Source organism: Neolamprologus multifasciatus, chromosome 6, assembly GCF_963576455.1.
Source record: "Neolamprologus multifasciatus chromosome 6, fNeoMul1.2, whole genome shotgun sequence".
NCBI lineage: Eukaryota > Metazoa > Chordata > Actinopteri > Cichliformes > Cichlidae > Neolamprologus > Neolamprologus multifasciatus.
In genome coordinates this window covers 19,717,410-19,739,415 of record NC_140444.1, presented here as the reverse complement: position 1 = coordinate 19,739,415, position 22,006 = coordinate 19,717,410, and the positions used below count along the sequence as shown (strand labels likewise).

General features: G+C 41.2%; 1 protein-coding gene across 8 annotated transcripts in view; it reads left to right on the top strand.

Annotated features, from left to right (window-relative positions):
• slit2 (slit homolog 2 (Drosophila)) overlaps positions 1 to 22,006 on the top strand; it is a 105,294-nt gene that overhangs the window by 81,429 nt on the left and 1,859 nt on the right. For 3 of the 8 annotated variants that reach the window (XM_085162242.1, XM_085162243.1, XM_085162246.1), the window contains 16 exons: positions 70 to 141; positions 1,064 to 1,135; positions 1,252 to 1,323; positions 2,814 to 2,977; positions 3,352 to 3,384; positions 4,736 to 4,860; positions 5,182 to 5,279; positions 7,918 to 8,057; positions 10,262 to 10,285; positions 14,537 to 14,630; positions 15,241 to 15,378; positions 15,716 to 15,956; positions 18,544 to 18,674; positions 18,774 to 18,928; positions 19,219 to 19,573; positions 19,689 to 19,903. In XM_085162242.1, coding sequence (XP_085018368.1) covers positions 70 to 141; positions 1,064 to 1,135; positions 1,252 to 1,323; positions 2,814 to 2,977; positions 3,352 to 3,384; positions 4,736 to 4,860; positions 5,182 to 5,279; positions 7,918 to 8,057; positions 10,262 to 10,285; positions 14,537 to 14,630; positions 15,241 to 15,378; positions 15,716 to 15,956; positions 18,544 to 18,674; positions 18,774 to 18,928; positions 19,219 to 19,573; positions 19,689 to 19,903 — 2,129 coding nt within the window. Of the gene's footprint in view, positions 1 to 69; positions 142 to 1,063; positions 1,136 to 1,251; positions 1,324 to 2,813; positions 2,978 to 3,351; positions 3,385 to 4,735; positions 4,861 to 5,181; positions 5,280 to 7,917; positions 8,058 to 10,261; positions 10,286 to 14,536; positions 14,631 to 15,240; positions 15,379 to 15,715; positions 15,957 to 18,543; positions 18,675 to 18,773; positions 18,929 to 19,218; positions 19,574 to 19,688; positions 19,904 to 20,106; positions 20,151 to 22,006 lie in introns of all 8 variants that reach the window. The other 5 variants (XM_085162248.1, XM_085162249.1, XM_085162250.1 and 2 more) reach the window with 4 other exon arrangements.

Genomic DNA, 22,006 nt, shown 5'->3' with positions numbered 1-22,006 from the left:
GGGTTTGTTCACGCATGTATGGGCAGTGCTGCCTGTGTGGGTTTTATGTATCTGTTGTTTCCTTTCCAGTGATTTGAGTAACAACCAGATCAGCACGTTGTCCAACCACAGCCTCAGTAACATGTCCGAGCTGCTTACCCTGTGAGTCTGGCTTTACATATGTCTTTGCGGTGTGTGTGAGTGTTTGTTTTTAAGCACAGTTGTGACTGTGTGTGGACGAGAAGCTCATAAATGCTCTAATAGAAGAAGGCCTCGAAAAACTCATAGCAGAAATCAAGAAAGGGTGATATGACGGCATGTGATTTTTAGCCAGTCCTAAGAGAGTCAGGGGAATCTCTGAAAGATTGTATTGCCACAAAATAACCATCGATATCATAAAATACTGGCTTCGCCTAAACTACTCCAAAAATTCACTTTAGTCAGACAACGTATGTTTTAAAGTGCTACTTTATTACAACAACAAACTATAGTTAGAGTCTGGCTCAAAGCTCAACACCCTGCCCCACAAATATATACATATCAAACTGGGGAACGATGAGTAAATATACAGATGGATGTTGGACTGGCGGTGCTTAACAGCTGGCATCAACTCAGGGCAGCAGGGAGAGCAAAGATCCAGTGCAGTTGGAGATGCTGCCTTGAACTAGCTTGTAGCTTCACTTCCTTTTTAATAATATATAAAGAATCATTTTGAAAAAATAAAACAGGAAAAGAGTGGAAGGCACTGGAGAAAACAGTACATGATATATACATCAGAGAGCAGTTTCTCCAGTTTATAGTCTGCGCACCAGTGTGATATATGTTTTGTCTCTTAGTTGCTGTAAATAAAAGAAACAAAATACACATAAAAAAGGAAGAAAACTTGCACTCTGAGTGCTAGATCACTGCCTTGTGAGACCTGCATATGAATGAGTGTATTAAACTGTTCATGTTTGCTGCTTTGCCTGCTTATCTCAGTCAGAAGTAGGATTGTGTTCTGAATTGTCTTGCTGCATGCAAAGATTTCTTGGGGAAAACAAATCTGCCTTGTGTTTGTGCTAAAATGTTAATTCTGTCTGCAAAGAATTCTGAGCTACAACCGGCTGCGATGCATACCTGAGAGGGCGTTCGACGGACTTAAATCTCTCCGTTTGTTGTGAGTATCTGAACTTTCTGATCCTGGGAAATGTCCCAGAGAGTCAGATTAGTGCTGAAGTAATCATCCAATCGTTTTTTATTGTATCTCATCCTGTTTCAATCACGTTTTCTTAGGTCTCTTCACGGTAATGACATATCACTGATACCAGAAGGAGCCTTCAAAGACCTGTCATCGCTTTCCCACCTGTGAGTAACACGCAAACACAGAAACATCACTGGTCATGTGTCGCCGTGTGTTGGAAAAATCTGCCCTTTTTTTCCCCTATAAAATAACAAATCAAAGAAATACATGAATATATCTGTCCAGTAACTGCAGGGAGCTGAAAAACACAAACAGAACAAAACTTATAATTAAAGTTGTGACGCGTCATCAGACAGGATGTTACCCGGCCATCTGCTCAGTGACCTCTATGAATGTCGACTGGAGGTCCTTTCTAGCATTGGGAAGATCGTTCACTTTAATTTTGTATGTTTTCCTTTATCATTTACAACAAAATATAACAAAGAAGTGGTTTATGCAGATGCCACATCCTTATCCAGCTAACTGGTCATGCCATCAGTGATCACACAGGATTGTTTCTTGTAGCTGAGTAGCAGAGCATCAGTGGTTATATGCTGTCACAGCTCAGAGGTTTACTAACAATTTTCACAATAAACCAGGTATGAAATTTACACAAAGGTGGGCCTGAATGGCATAAATGTGTTTTCTATACGAGTATCTGTCTTTGTATGTTAAATGGACATTGTGTGGCTGTGTGATCACAACACTTTCAGAAACAATCAATAACAGAATCCATATTTTCTGGTCAGGTGAGATCCGCATACTAACCACTTCTACTATTAGCAATCTAAATAGTAGTTATAAGAAGAATACAATGCACTGTGTTGTAATTTGGGGCAAATTACCAGGGATTTTCCCCTTGGTAGTTAATTAATTTTCAGGGAAATCTGCTAAAATAATTAAATGCAAAACATAAAAAGCCCACTCCCACTGTGACCAGGACGCCCAGAGCAGAAGCAGAAAAATCAGAGAGTCATGATTATATATTCTAACGAGAAGTCCATGAAGCAGAAATATTTTGTTGAAAAGAAAACAAGCTGATGTAATTCAATGAAGTTTTGTTCTGCTTTACTTTATTTTACTGTTGTTTTCTTTGAGTGTTGCCTCGACAACGATCTCATGGCTGAAATGAACAAAAGAGAAAGACATACAGAGGAAGTGAGCACTGGGTATTGCTCTCATTTTTTAGTGCAGTATCAATAAAACTAAGCAGGCTGCAGAAAAAGCACAGTGGTCATACAGGGTGCAGATGCCTGGTGAGTCTACGTGAGGCGCTCACAAGGATCAGCACCATGGAGAGTGCTTGTAACAGACAGTTCTAATACAATATAACCCAAGGCTTTATATAAAATGATGGTGTAGCCACCATGATGTCGCCCCTTGGTTTTGTAGCTGAGGGTTGTGGTTGTTACCAGCTTGGGTTTTTGAAACCAGACGTGACAAGTAAAGGGTGGATCAGAGTGACAATCCAAACACTGCCACTCCCGAAAGCTTCATGGTCTACTTTATTCAACACCGAAATAAGTTGATCTAACAGTGACACTGTTACCACCATGATTGAAATGCTCCCAGTTATTTCTTCTGCTGTCTCACTTTTTGTCCAATTGGCTGGCAGGGCTCTGGGCGCCAACCCTCTGTACTGTGACTGTCACATGCAGTGGCTGTCAGACTGGGTGAAGAGCGGGTATAAGGAGCCTGGCATTGCTCGCTGTGCCGGGCCCGGCGACATGACGGACAAACTTCTACTGACCACACCCTCCAAGAAGTTCACTTGTACAGGTAAATGGATATATTGTAGTGCAGCAATACAATGCTTTCCAGGAGCTAGACAAAGAAACGACACAATACGGTTAAATCAATGTCTGGTCTTGTGCTAGCAAACATACATACACTTGAGGAGAACTCCCAAAGGAGACCACAAGTTGCCAAAATCAAAACAGCACTATGTATATATTACAGTTACTGTGATATTGTTTTCACTGGGCAAAAACGTTAATGTTAATATTAACATGTATATGCTAACTCGATACGTTTCCTTGAGATTCTTGATGCTTGAAAAATGCTACTGTTAATCTTGAAACCTTATTCTATCACTTAACTTTGAACACAAGACTGAAATCTATTTTTGACCTAATCTGACTGACGCACTGTAGAAGTCCCCGGGCCTTGTGGTTTTCTGGTGCCAGGTAAAGTATCTTATAACAGTATTTTCTACTCAATCCCAGATTCTCCAGTTTGAGACAGTCCTGTCCCAGTTTTCCTCTCTGTTCAGTCAGAACCGCTCCACTTTCCCTTTCAACCCTCATGTTCTGACCAGCACTGTGTTCTTGTGTTTTCTGTACATGATATGGTTCTGTAAAGAAATGTCATCTTTCTCAAGCAATACTTGTAATATATGAGCAAGTGAAACCTCCTCATGATTATACTAAACAACATAGTAAAAGTAACCAGACACTTTCTTAGATACACCTTGCTAGTACACAGTTGGACCCCTTTTACCTTCAGAAGTGCCTTATTTCTTCGTGGCACAGATTCAGCAACGTGCTGGAAACATTCCTCTGAGACTTTGGTCCATATTGACATGATAGCATCACACAGTTGCTGCAGATTGCTCAGATGTGCTCTGCTGGATTGAGATTTGGAGACCGTGAATTCAAGAAACCAGTTTGAGATTAGTTGAGCTTTGGAAGCAGCCATCAGAAGATGGATACACTGTTGCCATAAAGGAATAGGCATGGTCATCAACAGTACTCAGGTAGGCTGTGGTGCTAAAAAGATACTTTTAAACACCAAAGTGTGCCAAGAAAATATCCTCCACCACCAGCCTTGATTACTGATACAAGGAAGGATGGATCTATCCATTTACACTAAATTCTGACCCTACCATAAACCTGGCTCCTGGTGTGGTCTTCTGCTAGTCTATTTTCTTCAAGGTTGCATTCAGAGATGCTATTTGAGAGGTTATTTGAGTTACTGCTGCCGTCCTATCAGCTTGAAGCAGTCTGGCCATTCTCCTCTGATCTCAGGCATCAACAAGGCATCTTTGTCCAGAGAACGTCGGCTCACTGAATCTTTTCTCTTCTTCGTTCCATCCTTTGTAAACCATAGAAATGGCTGTTTGGGAAAGACTGAAGTATTCACAACTTCTATGTCACATTCAAAGTCATTTAAATCACCTTTCTCTCCATTCTGATGCTTGATTTGAACTCGAGCAGGTCATCTTGACTGTGTCTATGCCCCTGGATTGAGTTGCACATGATTGGCTGATTAGATATTTGCCTTAACGAGTAATTAAACAGGTGTATCTAATAAAATGACCAGTAAGTGTATATGGAATGCAGGGTAAAAACCACCATCCTTGTCTTCTGCAGAAAAAGTTGACATTTGAAGCTTTTGCAGCTGCCTAATAATGTACAGCCCTCTGTGTAAATCTAGTCACTCTGAGTGTTCCTACTCTCCAATGTGCCAAATTTTATGCATTGTTAATCATCTCTCCTGTGTATATGTTTTATTTGTGTGGATTGGTGCACCATATAGGCCCAGTGGATATAAATATCCAGGCTAAGTGTGATCCTTGCCTGTCCAACCCCTGCAAGAACGACGGCACGTGTGCCAATGACCCTGTGCACTACTACCGCTGCACCTGCCCTTATGGATTTAAGGTACACCCAGCATAGAAAGCAAAAGGAATCATATTCACCTGATCTTTCATAGCATCTTTTATAATTACTCACTGGTAGAAAAAAAAAGACACACCCATGAGACAACACTTCTTATCTTTCAAAACTCATGCAGAGTACAAACTTACACATACAGACACGTAGAAAGATTATTCCTGCGTGAGCCAAATGAATACATCTGTGAACGAGTGTAGGGATAAGAGACAACACTTTCAAAGTCAACTGATGCAATAGGTGGAAATTTTAAGAAGCTGTTGTTGTTTGAGAGCGCTGAACATATGTGTGTTTGTGTTGTGCACACAGGGCCAAAACTGTGACGAACCCATTCACGCTTGTATCAGTAACCCGTGCCAGAATGGTGGAACCTGCCACCTGAAAGAAGGAGAAGGCAGCAACTTTTGGTGAGAGACGTTCGAGATATTTTATCCAACCTGGTTAGTCTTGACCGTCAGTTTACCCGCAAGTTATGTTAAAGAGACATTTTCCTTAATTCACACACAAATATCCACCTGTTGTGTATCAGGAGGTACTACTCCACCTGTGAGGCTCTGGAGAGAGCTTTTTAAAGTGGACTCTGATGATGAAACTGGCTGGGACAAAAAAGAAAGCACTGCCGTGTTACATCTGAAAGATGTGAGCATTTACCTGATGGGGTGCATTGCATTATGGGAAATCCAAGAAAACGCATTAATGGATCAAACATTTTTTAAAGGAACTGCAATGTCAGAGCCTCACTTGCATCAGTTCTGACCTCTCTTTTGAACATTTCATACAATAGTATTCTAACTCCAGTAACTGTAGTCCTCTATGTGCTACAGGCCCCCGGTGTACTCGGTGGTACTTAACTTTATACATTTTAAGTAGTGTTTTGTAAGGATTAGGGGGATAGAGCTAGAGGACATGTGCTCAAGGTGCTAAAGTAAAACTTCCTTTTCAGAATAACAGAACACTTATGGCTGTTTCATTCTTGGAAGATGATGGAGCTGAGCGAAAATACAAATAAACATCAATAACTGTGTTACCGCAAAGCATCTGTTCATAAAACCAACCATCCAGAACACCATACATCAGCGATCAGATAGCAAGAGAGCACACGTGCAGGTAATCTGTGGTTTCTCAGCTGATTCCTCCATCAGTGATGCTGCACCAGTAATTAGAGGTGGTGATGAAGTTACGGGAGGCAAATGGCTCAGGGGACTGGTTCTTTTGTGTCTCCAGAGCAAAGTGGACAGACCCGCTGTGAGAACTTTCTTCATTAGTCTATTTACTGTTAACTGTAGGGAAGCTAATGCCTGTTTGCTTGCTCGTTCCGAGCAGATCTTAACAACGTACGCAGATGATTTAAGAAACCCCAGCTCCTCCCGTTTGTCGTCCTCCATTTCTTTGCCCTCTCTCCGTATCCTCTGCTGCCATTTCTTGTCCATTTATGTCCGTATTTCCATCGGTGTATGATTTCTTTTCCCTCTCCAGCGCAGGGGGTGGAATATTCATCGTGAAGAGCTGTCGCCGACTATATAATGAGATATTAATCCACCCGAGTGTGTGCCGCATAAGGGCTCTTTATTAGACCCATAATATAGCGCTCTCAGTGTGTGTGTGTGTGTGTGTGTGTGTGTGTGTGTGTGTAAATGTGTGTGTCATAGAGAGAGTATTGTAATAAACCTGAGTAGTAGTTACAGAGTTGAGGCACGCTCACGTTAACAGAATAATGACTCTCTTCTGGGGATATGTAGATGGAGCTGACTCTGCCGTTTGCGCAGCATGCATGGATAGTGTGTGTGTAGGTGTGTTTGTTTATGTGTGTGTGTCTGTGTATGTCTGTGTGTGTGTCAGTGAGGGGATGGGGTGGGGACAGGGGGGATATTAAATATGTCTGATATTCACAGGTCCCCACATTCGCGCAATGTTTGCTATTAGAGCTGCAATGATTACTCAATAAAATTGTCCACCCACACAAAATTAGTTGCTGAATATATTGGCAATAATCAACTGCTTACAATCATCCCCACACTGGGCAGAAAATCCCTACCTGGTGTCTGTTTGAGGCCACTGAGAGTATTGGCGAGAACAGCCGAACATGCCTGTGTATGATAGTGTATGATAGATGCTTGATAGTGTGTGCAATGGGACCTAAATTATATGTAAAATGTATTTATATACTCACGAGGGGCTGCTCTGAATAAAATCATGGGATGAAACTCCCAGCTGTGTGCTAATGCTGCCTCTGTGTCTCTGGTTAGAGTTGATCAAATGCTGCAGCGTGAATACTGACAGGGACTAGAATGACAGCATATTCCTCCCATGTTAGCATCTCTTCGTTGACTTCCTGTTAAATCTAGAATCAAATTTAAAGTCTTTCTCATCACATTCAGACCCCATCTTATCCTAAAGACTTCATAGTACCATATACCCTCAATAGAGCACTTCACTCTCAGGCTGCAGGCTTATTTGTAGTTTCAAGGGTGTTTAAAAATAGTTGAACCAGCTCCCAGTTTTGGATTCGAGAGACAGATATCCTCTCTACTTCTAAGATTAACCCTAAAACTTTGCCTTCTGATAAAGCTTATAGTTAGGGCTATATCAGGTGACCCCAAATCCTTCCTTATAGGCCTAGGATGCTGATGATGCACTGAGTGTTTCTTCTTCACTCACCTGTTTGAGCTCTCTAGGTTTTTATACACCACTTTGCATTGAATCATTAGTTATTCATCTCTGACTCGTTTCTACAGTTTTTTGTCCTGGCAAGCTAACAAGAAATGAAAGTTTAAGCACACCAGTGCAACCTTTATTTTTTTCAACAAAATTACTAAAATAATTATTTTTTTTTAAATTTTCGGGCTAATTTACCAAATATTGGCTCTCTTCATCTTATCATAGATGAAAAATCTATTTCCCCTTCTGTAAATCCTGTCTGTTGTTAATCTAATAAGGATGAATCAATAGTTACATTAATGTTAGAGCTCAGTGTCGTGTATGTGACCCTACAGGTGTTTATCCACCTATTTATGAGCGCTTGCATCTTTCCGTGTTTGATCTCAGGTGTGTGTGTCCGGAGGGCTTCGAAGGTGACGCGTGTGAGATCAACATTGACGACTGTGAAGATAATGACTGTGAGAATAACTCCACCTGCGTTGATGGAATCAACAACTACACATGCATGTGCTCACCAGAATACACAGGTAACAATCACGAACAAAGAAGGAGCAGATGTTGGAGGCTGGCATGTTTTCCCCGTTCTGTATTCCTATTTTATTTTTTTATTTAAACACAGAAATACAGGACTCTCCCAGATAATGCAGGGATCCTGTAGGTTTGTGTCATAGCCATCAGTTTTAGTTACTTCAGTGTTGTGTTCTTATTTTTTTTGCATGATGTTGGCCACTATAATACTGCAGTACCCATAGGGACAGGCCACCATTACCACAGAGAAGAGGTGTGTCAGAGGAACAAATTAGAGCATCTGAAAACAAAGTACCATACAATATTATGCTTAGAGGCATGAATAACAGAATTTTGTGGCTCAGTGACTTGAAATTTCTTACCAAAGTGCACCTTGGGAGTCAATCAAAATGTTACGCCACTCAGCCCGTAAAGAGTGAAAATCATTTCTGGCTTAAATTTTAAAAATCCTGCCTTCAAGAGTTGCAAAATGAGGCAAATCAGTGGCTGCTTAAAATACGCTGCCCCCTTTTATGTGTTCACAATGGACCACGCACCCGCACAGGCATCAACATCAACTTCTTTGTCAAACTGACCCAAATTTTAATCTGAGGACAATCACCTGCCAAGCAGCAGTTTTCATCTGAAGGTTGTGCAACGTGACTGTCAGGGAGAAGTTCTGCTGTTATATCTTAAGGCCTCTGGGGGAGACTTCATAAGTATAAACAACCTGAAGTGTGGTGTTGTGAAAACAGTTTCTCCAGACACTTCCAGTACTGGAGGACACGTCTGAGGAGCTTGGAAAGAAAAGCATCTGGACTTCTTTAAGTTTCTTGAAGACGTTTCACCTTTCATCCATCTTTGAACAGAGGGGGTATCTTACGATACCAATTGTCTGCCATCGACAATCCAGTTTTGAGATCCCTTACCAGACACCTTAACATCCACTCACATCTTGGGTCATTTGTTCTCAGCAAGCCACATAACAGGTTGGGGCAAGGTCTCACAATGAGTTCACCCGAAACCTTGGCTGATTGTGACCCACACCCATTTTCACACCTTGGCTTGAGTGATTAGGCAGAGGATCAATAGGGGGTCTATGACCCTCTTAGGAACACCCCCACTCGGGCTGGGACTCTCCACCACTTGCTCTTAGAACTGAAGAAGCTTCTTGGATGAGAGGTGAAACTTCTTCAAGGAGACTTAAAGAAGTCCAGACTCTTTTCTTTCCGAGCTCCTTAGACTACAATGACATCCACTCTGTACAGCAGGGACACAAGTCCTCAGGTTAGAACAAGAAGAGAGTCCCATTCATTTTCTGCCACTTATCCAATTCAGGGTCACGAGAAGGCTGGAGCCTATCCCAGCTGTCAGAGGGCAAGAGGCAGGGTACACCCTGGACCAGCTGACACTCAGGTCCAGAGCTAATACATAAAGACAGACAACCAGTCACATCTATGTGCAATCTAGAATCACCAATCGTCCCACAGTCCATGTCTTTGGACTGTGGGGAGAAGCCAGAATACTCGGAGAGAGCCCAGGCAGACATGGAGAACATGCTAACTGCACAGAGTTGTGAGGCAATGTGGTAACCGCCACACCGCCATGTCAACCTTTCAGCTGTTCCATTTTCACAAGGCTCTGGGTGTGTTTGATTTGGAAGAGTTTTACACTCTGACTGGAATGGAACTAGCAACCTTTTGCCTACCCAGCAAATGTGTCGACCACTACATTATGGAGCGACCTTGGTGACTTGGATGGAAAGATTAGCCAAATTTAAATCAGAAAGGTTTTTTGGCCTATTTTCATTGGAAGGGTTGCCTGAGTTTTATGGCTGCAACTTGATTCAATAAAAAACCTTTACTTTAGATTTTTTTACCAAACTGAAAGTTTCTTTTCTCTCCTTTATCGACATTATCCAAACTGTAGACGTATAGAAGCTGTCTAGAAAATAGAAAACAAACTCTTTATTCCAGAAATAGTGAATGAATATATCTCCCACAAAAAGTCTTCCTTACAGAGAAGTCACAAAAGACAGATGTTTTATCTGACTAACACTGATCTGTTGCTACTTGTTTGTCTGCATTTGCACTGTGCTAATCATCTCTGAGTGCTAACTTATGTGGCGGTGTTCTCTCTCTGTCTTTCTGTGTTTTGCTGTCCTGTGTCTTTTCTCCCATCTTGCTCTGCTTTCTATCATCTGTCATCTTTTTTGTGGTTGCAGCTGCTACCAATGAGGTGGAGAGAGGTTAGTCTGTTCTTCTCTCTGTCCTTTCTGTCCCTCTCTCCTTCCTTCCTAACTTCCCTCATTTCCTGTGCTTTATCCACGGGAATGCTACAGATTCAACATACTGTATGCAGTCGTGCTCTGTGTTAGCAGTGCATGTCTTTGATGTATAAAAAGACCACTCTCAGATTTCTGTGGTTATACTGCTTGCTGCTTCATGCATACATGTGATGACCATTCCAGGTGAATGAGCTGAAATTAGAGGAACTGGCAATAATCTATATTTTTGAAAGTAGAAATCCCATTAAAATACCCAAACTTACTAACATCTAGTCTGCATTTATTCCATTCACTCCTCCAGAACAATCAAAATATACAGTGGGGCAAAAAAGTATTTAGTCAGCCTCCGATTGTGCAAGTTCCCCCACTTAAAATGATGACAGAGGTCAGTAATTTGCACCAGAGGTACACTTCAACTGTGAGAGACAGAATGTGAAAAAAAAATCCATGAATTCACATGGTAGGATTTGTAAAGAATTTATTCGTAAATCAGGGTGGAAAATAAGTATTTGGTCACCTCAAACAAGGAAAATCCCTGGCTCTCACAGACCTGTAACGTCTTCTGTAAGAAGCTTTTCTGTCCCCCACTCGTTACCTGTATGAATGGCACCTGTTTGACCTCATCATCTGTATAAAAGACACCTGTCCACAGCCTCAACCAGTCAGACTCCAAACTCTGCCATGGCCAAGACCAAAGAGCTTTCGAAGGACACCAGGAAAAGAATTGTAGACCTGCACCAGACTGGGAAGAGTGAATCTACAATAGGCAAGCAGCTTGGTGTGAAAAAATCAACTATGGGAGCAATCATCAGAAAATGGAAGACATACAAGACCACTGATAATCTCCCTCGATCTGGGGCTCCACGCAAGATCTCATCCCGTGGGGTCAAAATGATCATGAGAACGGTGAGCAAAGATCCCAGAACCACACGGGAGGACCTGGTGAATGACCTGCAGAGAGCTGGGACCAAAGTAACAAAGGTCACCATCAGTAACACACTACAACGGCAGGGAATCAAATCCCGCAGTGCCAGACGTGTTCCGCTGCTGAAGCCAGTGCATGTCCAGGCCCGTCTGAAGTTTGCCAGAGAGCACATGGATGATACAGCAGAGGATTGGGAGAATGTCATGTGGTCAGATGAAACCAAAGTAGAACTTTTTGGTATAAACTCAACTCGTCGTGTTTGGAGGAAGAAGAATACTGAGTTGCATCCCAAGAACACCATACCTACTGTGAAGCATGGGGGTGGAAACATCATGCTATGGGGCTGTTTTTCTGCCAAGGGGACAGGACGACTGATCCGTGTTAAGGACAGAATGAATGGGGCCAAGTATCGTGAGATTTTGAGCCAAAACCTCCTTCCATCAGTGAGAACTTTGAAGATGAAACGAGGCTGGGTCTTCCAACATGACAATGATCCAAAACACACCGCCCGGGCAACAAAGGAGTGGCTCCGTAAGAAGCATTTGAAAGTCCTGGAGTGGCCTAGCCAGTCTCCAGACCTCAACCCCATAGAAAATCTGTGGCGGGAGTTGAAAGTCCGTGTTGCTCAGCGACAGCCCCAAAACATCACTGCTCTTGAGAAGATCTGCATGGAGGAATGGGCCAAAATACCAGCTACTGTGTGTGCAAACCTGGTAAAGACCTATAGTAAACGTTTGACCTCTGTTATTGCCAACAAAGGTTATGTTACAAAGTATTGAGTTGTATTTTTGTTATTGACCAAATACTTTTTTTCCACCCTGATTTACGAATAAATTCTTTACAAATCCTACCATGTGAATTCATGGATTTTTTTTTCACATTCTGTCTCTCACAGTTGAAGTGTACCTCTGGTGCAAATTACTGACCTCTGTCATCATTTTAAGTGGGAGAACTTGCACAATCGGTGGCTGACTAAATACTTTTTTGCCCCACTGTATATTTTCAGTTTTAAAAGAAGGCTAATTTTCTAAACAGTCACACATTGTACTTATTATCCAGATTTACTTAAATGGTGCATTTGGTGCCGACTATTTTCAGCGGAACATTTGGGGGTCCTGTGAGTATTTGTTTGATTGTACGATAGACTGAAATAGACTCAAATGTGCGTGTTTAATGATTTAAAGCTATTTGGTTGAACAATGGAGGCTTTTGGTATTGAAGGAGTTATATTAAGAGTCTTTTTTGGACCATAACAAAAACATACTGAGTTACATCTTATCTTTTTAATAAAGGTCATTTTAATGTTCTACACCTAGGAATGAAAGTCTGGGACAATAAGCCAGTTTGCTTTCTGAAACGTAAATATCTAAAGTGGTATTAAAAGTCCTGGGCTACCACTCATTTCTTTATATTTATATAAAACAAGAGAAAGGTGCAGAGATTTATTAAAACAGGCACCAACATAACTTAGAATACAGACTGTTGTACCTCTTTCCTGATCTCCTCTGTACCTACTGACAAAGATTTTAACCAAAAATTTCAAATTTGGGTTTGCTTTTGTTGGTGGACCTACACCTTTTCATGCCTGTCAGACTGTGTCGTCTTTGGCATTTTTCGTAGACTATAATGTCAGTGTGTTTTGTGACTGTCTGTTAGTAACAAATGCCTAACTATAAAGTTTAAAATTGGTTCACATGTTACCTATGTGTGATAGAACACACATAGGTAACTTGAGTTAGGTGCTTTTTTATGCTTGAATAATCCAGAGGTCAGTATAAATTGTATAATAAACCGAAAAACAAAAACATTTCTGAATGAAAACAAGTGAAAAAGTGGACAGCGTCCAAAGGATGATTTTAGAAAGCCCGGAGAATTAAAAACACTTTAAAAACAAAAATTACTTCTGGCTTCAGAAACTCTGGCTGCTGGAAGCAAAATGTGAAGAAATGATGGGTGACTCGAGACTTTTGCACAGTATTGTACTGTACATTAACCACCCAAAGTTCCTTTTTAAGGAACTAAAAACTTCCTTTCAGGCTTAGGGTTTGCATGCATTTCAACCACAGTGTAATGATTTCTAAAAATTAAACAAACTGGTCCTCTGGTGTATGAAAAAGATATTTTAACACATAAAACTATGTTATACTGCCACTGCACCATCTGCTCTATTATTTCCTTTGCAGCTTTCTTAATGTGAACAAAAAACAAACAGTTTATACAGCTCTAAATGTTTAAATTGCCTGAAATAAAACGTGGTGAGTATTTAGCCACTGAGTAATGTTTGGCTCTACAAGGCTCAGTTCTACACATATGACAGCACCTTTGAGGCTTCTCTGGAGCTCATTTCACATCCTAAAAAAGTCATGTGGGGGAGTAGACCAATATTTATCAGATTGAGATCATGATATTGTGACAAAAACTCACATGGAAATAAGAAGCCATCAACGTAAACAAGCAAGTACTCACAGTCTTTTAACAGCTCTCTTAATGACAGCTTTTCTTTTAAAGCCATTATGCTTTTCTGTCATACCGAACTGTTTGAGAAACGGAAGAGAAAATCCTAACATGATCATCTCAGTCAGACAACTCTGTCTTTGAGTGCAGAATCCCCACCCACCTGCTGTTTGGGATGGTCAGCCAATCAGCAGGCTTAAAAGGAGGCTGGCCTTAAATTGAGAGGAGCTAAATTTACATATTTCAGTAGGTAAACTGAGTGGTTGCACCAAAAACATGTATCAGATGAATAACTATTATTACTGAAATGTGAATTATTAAAAACAACATTTTATATGCATTAAGCAAGTCTGACTACTTTTAAGTCCGTGAGCGAAAGAAATTACTGTCTAAATGAAGGGCTTAAAAGCACAAACATCTCCTGCTGCTTCACGCTTATACTTGTTAATCCCTAGAGGGTTGTGTAATTATTCCCAGCGTGGAATTCAGGAGTCAAGGAAACTGGTTTATTCCCTCATCAGTGATTCATTTGGAGTTCAGAGTTTCAGGAAGATCAGGATACTCTCTGGAGCATCAAGATTCCCAGCACTGAAATCATTTATCGGACCACTGTGTTGATTCTGGCCACAAGAGAGTCATCCATCATGAGACCAACTCACACACACAAAGAAAAAAACAAACCACAACAAAGTTGAAATATTGATGTTTTATGTTTTCATTTCACTTTATTGTTAATGCTGTGCAAAGAATTGAAAAGTGATGAGTGTGTGTGTGTGTGTGTGTGTGTGTGTGTGTGTGTGTGTGTGTGTGTGTGTGTGTGTGTGTGTTTCTAGGGGAGCTGTGTGAAGAGAAACTGGACTTCTGTGCCCCAGAGCTGAACCCATGTCAGCACGACTCAAAGTGCATTTTGATTCCTCAGGGATACAAGTGAGTAGACTGGAAACACGCACACCCACGCACGCACGCACACACACTCCTATATAAACTAATATGCAGATATTAGAGTATGCAAGTAGTGCTTCTTGTTTCTCTCCCACAGGATTTGAAGACTTAGATTTTTCACACAGAAATAATTGAGTTCCAGATTTTTTCCAGCAGAGAAATGGTGTGTGTCTGTGTGTGTTTGCATGTGTGGATGGGAGGTGTTGGGAATGTGATTTTGGCTCCCTAGTAAGGTTTCCTGGCGAGATTTTATCTGTACTTTTACTCCCTTGCTCCCTTGCTTGTGTGTGCTGTGGTCAGTGCAATTACGTCTGGAAGTGCTCTTCATGAGGCAGTTTGACATCATGTAAAAATTTGATTAGTTTGTGTTCTCTAGGATTTGTTGACTGTCTGGGTCAAGAAGCAATTGACATGTTCTCTTTTTATTGTTAAGGAAATCTCCCACATGCAATTAGAGCAAATCTAACCACAGGCAGCCACAAAGAACAGCTGTATCCCTGCGAGTCCAGTAACAACAAGCATTTCTGTGTGTGTGTGTGTGTGTGTGTGTGTGTGTGTGTGTGTGTGTGTGTGTGTGTGTGTGGGTTCATTTTAGGTGTGAGTGCATTCCAGGCTACATCGGCGAGCACTGTGAGCTGGATTATGATGACTGTGAAGAGAATAAGTGTCAGAATGGCGGTCAGTGCATCGATGCTGTCAATGGATACACCTGCATCTGTCCAGAAGGGTACAGGTGAGCTGCGCACCACGGTGGAAGTCACACATGCAAACAGTTTTTGATATATGAGGAGCTCCCCCTGGTGTGTATTGTCAGTTATTGAGATCAACATACTATTTTTCTCAAGGTCCCTGGAGTAATAGTACAGTGTGGTATTTTCTGGATTTGTCTAACTTTCACATGTGAAATGATGAAAAATCCAACTGTAACTGAAAGCACCGAAGAAGTATGTTTTTAAGCTTGTATGTTCTAGCAGCCGTACCACAAACTGATAATAATTATAAAAGGAACAAATAAAGGGAATGATCTGGACTCTTACGGTATTCCACGTGTGTTACAATGTGCGTTTCAGTGGGTTATTCTGTGAGTTCTCTCCTCCGATGGTCCTTCCTCGCACCAGCCCCTGTGACAACCACGAGTGCCTTAACGGGGCACAGTGCGTCATTGTGGGATCAGACCCCCGCTGCCAGTGTCTCCACGGCTACGAGGGCGAGCGCTGTGAGACTCTCGCCAGTGTCAACTTTGTCAACCGCGAGTCGTACCTGCAGCTGCCCTCCAGTCTCCTCTCACCACAGACCAACATCAGCCTGCAGGTGACCTTCTTTAAATTAAATGCAGCTCTGCACTTTTGCTTCACTTCATTTCAGGTGAAATATTTTGAAATTTTTGAAATGAAAATGTTTCCAAACTTTTTTTGAGCTTGTGACCCCTTAGAGTAAACCGAGTCATCGGTCAGTTTTGCCAAAAAAAAAAAAAAAACCCAGCACACAACAACACACTTAAATAATTTATATTTAAAATGATCTACTATTTTCTTAAAAACAAAAAAAACACTTTTTGTAATGAAGTCTTTTATATATCTCAAAGTTTTAATGTAGTAACTCTAACTTCTGAGAAAATAACTTGAAATTTTGAGTTATTCAGTCACATTTCAACATAATAGCTCAAGATTTTGATTAAGTTCTGCTTTTTCACAGTGGTGGAAACAAGCTTCATCTCAAATCATGAAATTTAAAAGAAAAGTCCCACCTGGCCATCACAGATTTGCTTACAGCTCTTATGACTGGTTTTCTTAAATAAACAAATAATAACAGCTTCATACTGGAAAAATGAGTCTGTGTGTCTATATACCTGTGAATCCATTCATCTGATTGGCACTGTTTTAAAGAATATTGCATGCCTTGAATATGCAAAGCTGTAAACTAAAAATCAGTCCCCTACCTGTGAAAGTTTGGTTTCTACAGACATCCAAATATTTTAGAGACTTCGAGCATCTGTAATTTTGTGTTAACTTGAGCTACACTCCTGAGAGTCCATATTCATAAAGTTATAGTACCAGATCTTTATTCCAAAAAAACAGAAAATATTGCTGGAAAATATCTAAAAGCACCTCTCTCTTCCTTCATCCCTTAATTATTTATTTATTGAAAAAACTCATGGCATTAGGGAATTTTTTTTGTTGTTTTTTGGTAGGTCATGTGTTATACAGCGCACACACACACACACTCCGGGGAAAACTGTCACACAGGAAAGGTGGATTACACGAAGTCACGCTTGTGTGACTTTGTCACACAAGCGTGACTTCGTGTAATCCACCTTGTGTGACAAAGTCACACAAGCGTCTTGCTTGTGCGTCTTGCACAATCATCCAGCGATGAGAAGGTCTGTGTCCCGGCCTTAAATGGCAACACGTAATGGCAACATAATAGCAAACAGGTGTGTGGGCCAAGGGCGGGAGCCCGCAATGAGCTCCGCCCAGGCGGAGCGGCCAAGGAGAGAGAGAGCAAAAACAAAAACACATGTAGCCTTGCGGTCCGGCAGGGCAGACACAGGGACCATGACAATCTGTGCTCCCATCAGATTTTATAATTTCACTGTGTCGGAATATTTATTATTAAACTCTCATTGGCATGCAGACACAGTTAGTGACTGGCTGGTGAACGTAGTGGAGCACTTAGCTGCTAAAGAGTCAGATTTCCTTCAGGGGTTTGTAAAGATTCATCTCCAGTTTGTGTTCCTCATGTATTAGCATACATTTAGATCACAGCAGCAACACCGACCATCAGGTTTGCCTTTCGATTTCTCTTCTAGAGAAACCAAACAAAACAGAGTTAAAGTAGGTGAAATCATGTGAATGCACGTATTAACAGGAACTCTCACAACAAGTTTGTGATGCTGATTTAATTTCAGGTTTAAGTAGGCAGGTATAAGTAGGGGTCACAGAAGTACACACATGCTTCGTTTAAGTTGAAGATGCAGATACTTGTGTTTAAAAATTGAAACTTTTTCTCACTTTACCCAAGTGAGAGTGAAGTGAGAGGAAGGCAAAGTTTATTTCAATTTAAACTCTAATGATATTGTTTTTAATTTGAACGGCTGTGATGTAGAATTTGCTTTGTCTGTATTGCAGATGATTCTGCCTCCACAAGTAAACAGAAAGAGTATATTCTCAGGTTAAAGTGAGATTTAGCAGGTTAGGCTGTGGGGGAAATAATCACTTAGAAATCATTTTTATTTTGAGCATAACTAGACTTTCTTTGTGTTCAGGCTGCGATTAGCTGAGCCGAACTGAATATAAATATAAGTAAATCTTTAACTTTCCAGTCCTTCATTTAAAAAATAATGTCTGTCTTCAATCTTTCTCCATCTCAGAGTGAAGTTAACTTTCATTCTTTTCTCTATCCAGGAAATACAGCAGCTGAACCTTTAGCTAGCAACACACTGTGTGACAAACTGCACACAAACAGTTTGTTTGCTGATGTTTGTTGAGCTCAGCTGTGAATCTTAAAAACATTATTTCCTTTATGCTCACTAGATGCCTATGTACTCCGACCACATCTTACAGACATCTGCACAAACTTGGATGTCTTGGCCTGCTTTAACCCCAGAGTACGGAGTTATAAAAGATCTATAGATATTCTGTGCAGTGACTTGAAATAATAACTCCCCTTAAATATCTGAAACCTAAAGTTTGTTTTGAAAATGTAAGGAGTAAAAGCAGAGATATTTGTGTACACATATAGGAAGTAAAAGTGAAAAGTTTTCATAAAAATAAATACACAACTAAAGTACATATACCTGAAAATGACTTACTTGTTTTTTGTTGACAATTCTTACAGCAGGTGAAAAGAACTAAGTGCACTTTAGGCCACTAACATGGAGATCCTGCTGTGTTTTCAGATTGCTACCGATGAGGACAGTGGCGTGTTGTTGTATAAAGGGGATAATGATCACATTGCCATGGAGCTGTACAGGGGACGCCTCAGGGTCAGCTACGACGCTGGATCCTATCCTCCTTCTGCTATATACAGGTATACAGAAAGCCCGTTCCCTGGCTCCACGTTCACATGATGGATGATACAGATGTCTGAAGTGAATTTCTCCCTCGTGTCTTTCTCTCTCGCTCTCAGTGTGGAGACAGTGAATGATGGTAATTTCCATGCCGTGGAGTTAGTAGCATCAGATCAGACTCTGTCTCTGTCCATCGATGGCGGGCCACCCAAATCCATCAACTCCCTCAACAAGCAGTCCACACTCAATATAGATTCTCCACTTTATGTGGGAGGTAAGGACTCAGCGCTATGTATATTCTTAATGGCTGTGTCTGTGTAAGTGTTGTAGAACAGATAGATATCGTAATACTTATACAAATTGTACTTAATACAAATTATAGTATAAATACTTAGATTTAAACATTATGTACAGGTGGCCAGAGGCTAGGTGTGAAGCATCAAGTCATAAAAAGCCTTCACGTTGAGTTTGGGCCTGATTTTATTTCCATACACACAAAAATATAATTAAGATGATCTTTAATCATCTTAAATGGGGTGCTGAGATACTTCTGTCTTCATGCAGGGATGCCAGAGCGAGCCTCGGCTTCTGGCGGTCTGTCGGCTCTACAGCACAGCTCGGGTGGCCGTAACGGCACGAGCTTCCATGGCTGCCTCCGTAACCTCTACATCAACGGGAAGCTCCAGGATCTAGGAGCTGGGCTTGAAGCGGGGCTCCCAGGATCTGGAACCACCCAGAGTACCACCAGAAAGTGGTTGGGCAATGGAGTGGAGCCGGGCTGTCAGCCGTGCCAGAGAGGGGCCTGCATCCAAGGTGACTGCCACCCAACTGGACACCGCGGTTTCACTTGTACATGCCACGCAGGCTGGACGGGAACTTTGTGTGACCAGCAAGTTAGCAACCCCTGTGATGGCAACAAGTGAGTGTTTCTGCGCTTCGTCTAAAACCACAGCTAGTGCAATGGCTCTCAAAGAGAGACCACGATTTGTCTGTCCAGTTCTTTACTTTCTGTATTTCCCTCTTCCACCCTACAGGTGTATCCATGGTACCTGCATCCCAATCAACTCCTATTCCTACTCCTGCCGCTGCCAGCCTGGCTTTGCTGGTGTCCTCTGTGATGAGCAGGACCAGGATGCAGCTAACCCCTGCAGCCTGTCTCGCTGCAAACATGGCAAATGTAGAGTGTCAGGCCTGGGCAAGGCGTACTGCGAGTGTAACAGCGGATATACAGGAGAGGCGTGTGACAGAGGTAAGCGAAACACGGATGCCTGTTCGTTACACTACCTTAATTCTTCTAAAAATAACAATCTAATACTCCAGTGGGCTTCTTTTAACAAAGTCTGAGCTTCTCTGTTACTTGCTAACTCTCTTTAAAGTGTCTCAGCAGCGTGTGTCTCAAAGTGTTTAATCTCTCTGCACTGACGCTTCTAACCTGTCGCTTTTTCAACTCAGCATCTCCTGAGCCTCCTCTTAATCCCACACGAGGGGTTACTCAGGTGAGACCACCTGATCGCATGTTAACATCAGCTTTTCTTTACTGATTTTCCCTCCTGCATGCAGCCCAGCAAACTTCTCATCAGTATACTTGCTGTCACCTCGTGCAACATATAGCATGAAAAGTTCCAGCCTTTTATTTTCTTTTCCCACTTTTTTTCCCCACTGTAATGGAGCTCCGCAAACTGCAGAATAATAAAACCTTTTTTTTTTAATACTAATTTTAGCATTAAAGGAATACATTTTTGCAAAGGTAACATGGCTTTATATTAGTGTAATTATATCCCAGGACTGGTAAATGAGAAAGGACCAAGTCTGTCTGTGTATCAAGGGCATTTCCTTTTCTGAGCTGGATACTACTTTTGTCAACTCATTTCACAGATTTATAAACAGCGTAAGATTCAGCTTAACAGCTCTTGACCAGTTGCCCTCACATCACATGTGTTGAATGTGCCTAAGATGCTAGTGTTGAATCTCTGCAGTTTGTAAATAGACCAAGTCTGGGAGATGATGATACAATCATTTACATGCTGCAGAGAGCTTCTTCCCATCTAGATAGTAATGGCTGCACAATGAGGATCATCCTCTTTGATTTCTCAAGTGCATTTAACACGATCCAACCGCTGCTGCTGTAGAGAAGCTACAGAACGTGTCAGTAAACACATCCACCATCTAATGGATTACTGACTACCTGACAGATGCAAGACTGAGGAGAGCTGTCTGCTGTGTTGATGAGCAGCACAGGAGCTCCACAGGGGAATTACACTGTAATTCTGTTTACCTACAAAACATTAAGGTAGATACATTAGAACAAGAGTCTAACAAGTCATATTTTTTCAGGACTATACTATACAAAACAAAACTATACATATATAGCATGTGTAAAAGTACATACACATTACTTAAGGTATAATTATTTCTTCATTATTTCTTCATTTCCTTTCACCCCGTTATTGTAGTGTTCCTACTTTTAAATATTTGTAAATAATTGCGTTGTAATTTCAAATAAAATACACACATGGCAGGCCAGTTTTTCAGGCTGAGATATTCAGTGTGTGCAACAAATTGATGGGCCATTTGTACTTTGCTGCGGTCTGTTGGCAGAGCAACATCAGAGCTGGTGACACGAACAGACTGAATAAACTAATTAGGAAACTTGACTTGAAGCTGTGGTGGAGATGAGGTCACTGTCCATCATGGATAATCCTGACGAGCTCCGGCCCCAGCCGCTGCTTACTGGATGGCAGTGAAGGACAGACTGACTCAGCTCCACTGACACAAAACCAGATACAGAAAGTCTTTCATACCACATACTACGAGTCTTTGTAGTAGTATAGTAGTATCACTTCAATGTTACTACCAAATTCCTAAATATGAAACAAATAAAGTGTTTGATTGACAAAAATCAAGTTTTCACCTGTCGAGTTGTTAAAAAGGCTTCTAGAAAAAACTTTCTTTTACATCTGAATTTAGTTGAACCAACAGCAGACATCGACTTCTACTAAACTAATGCCATTGAACCAAATTAAACCCGAAGGTTTTATGAACAGTTCACTCAACAGTTTATTTCTAGAAAGGGTTTTTCTTTATTCTTCATGTTAGTGCCATTTTTCCTCTTCTTGCTGTCCTCTTTGTGTCATTGGTGTACTGACTTGTTGTGTTGCTGTTTTTACCATTAAGATTGCCTGTCATTTCAACACAATAGAGCACTCCTGTTTGAACATTTCATTCCCACAACACTCTTTTAAAAAAAACTAAATCCAAACAGTAGTCATATCATTCCTAGTATATTTCTTACTTTGTTGCCAAAGCCGGACAACCTTTTCCCATGATGTGCAGAATTGGTGGCGCTCTCAGT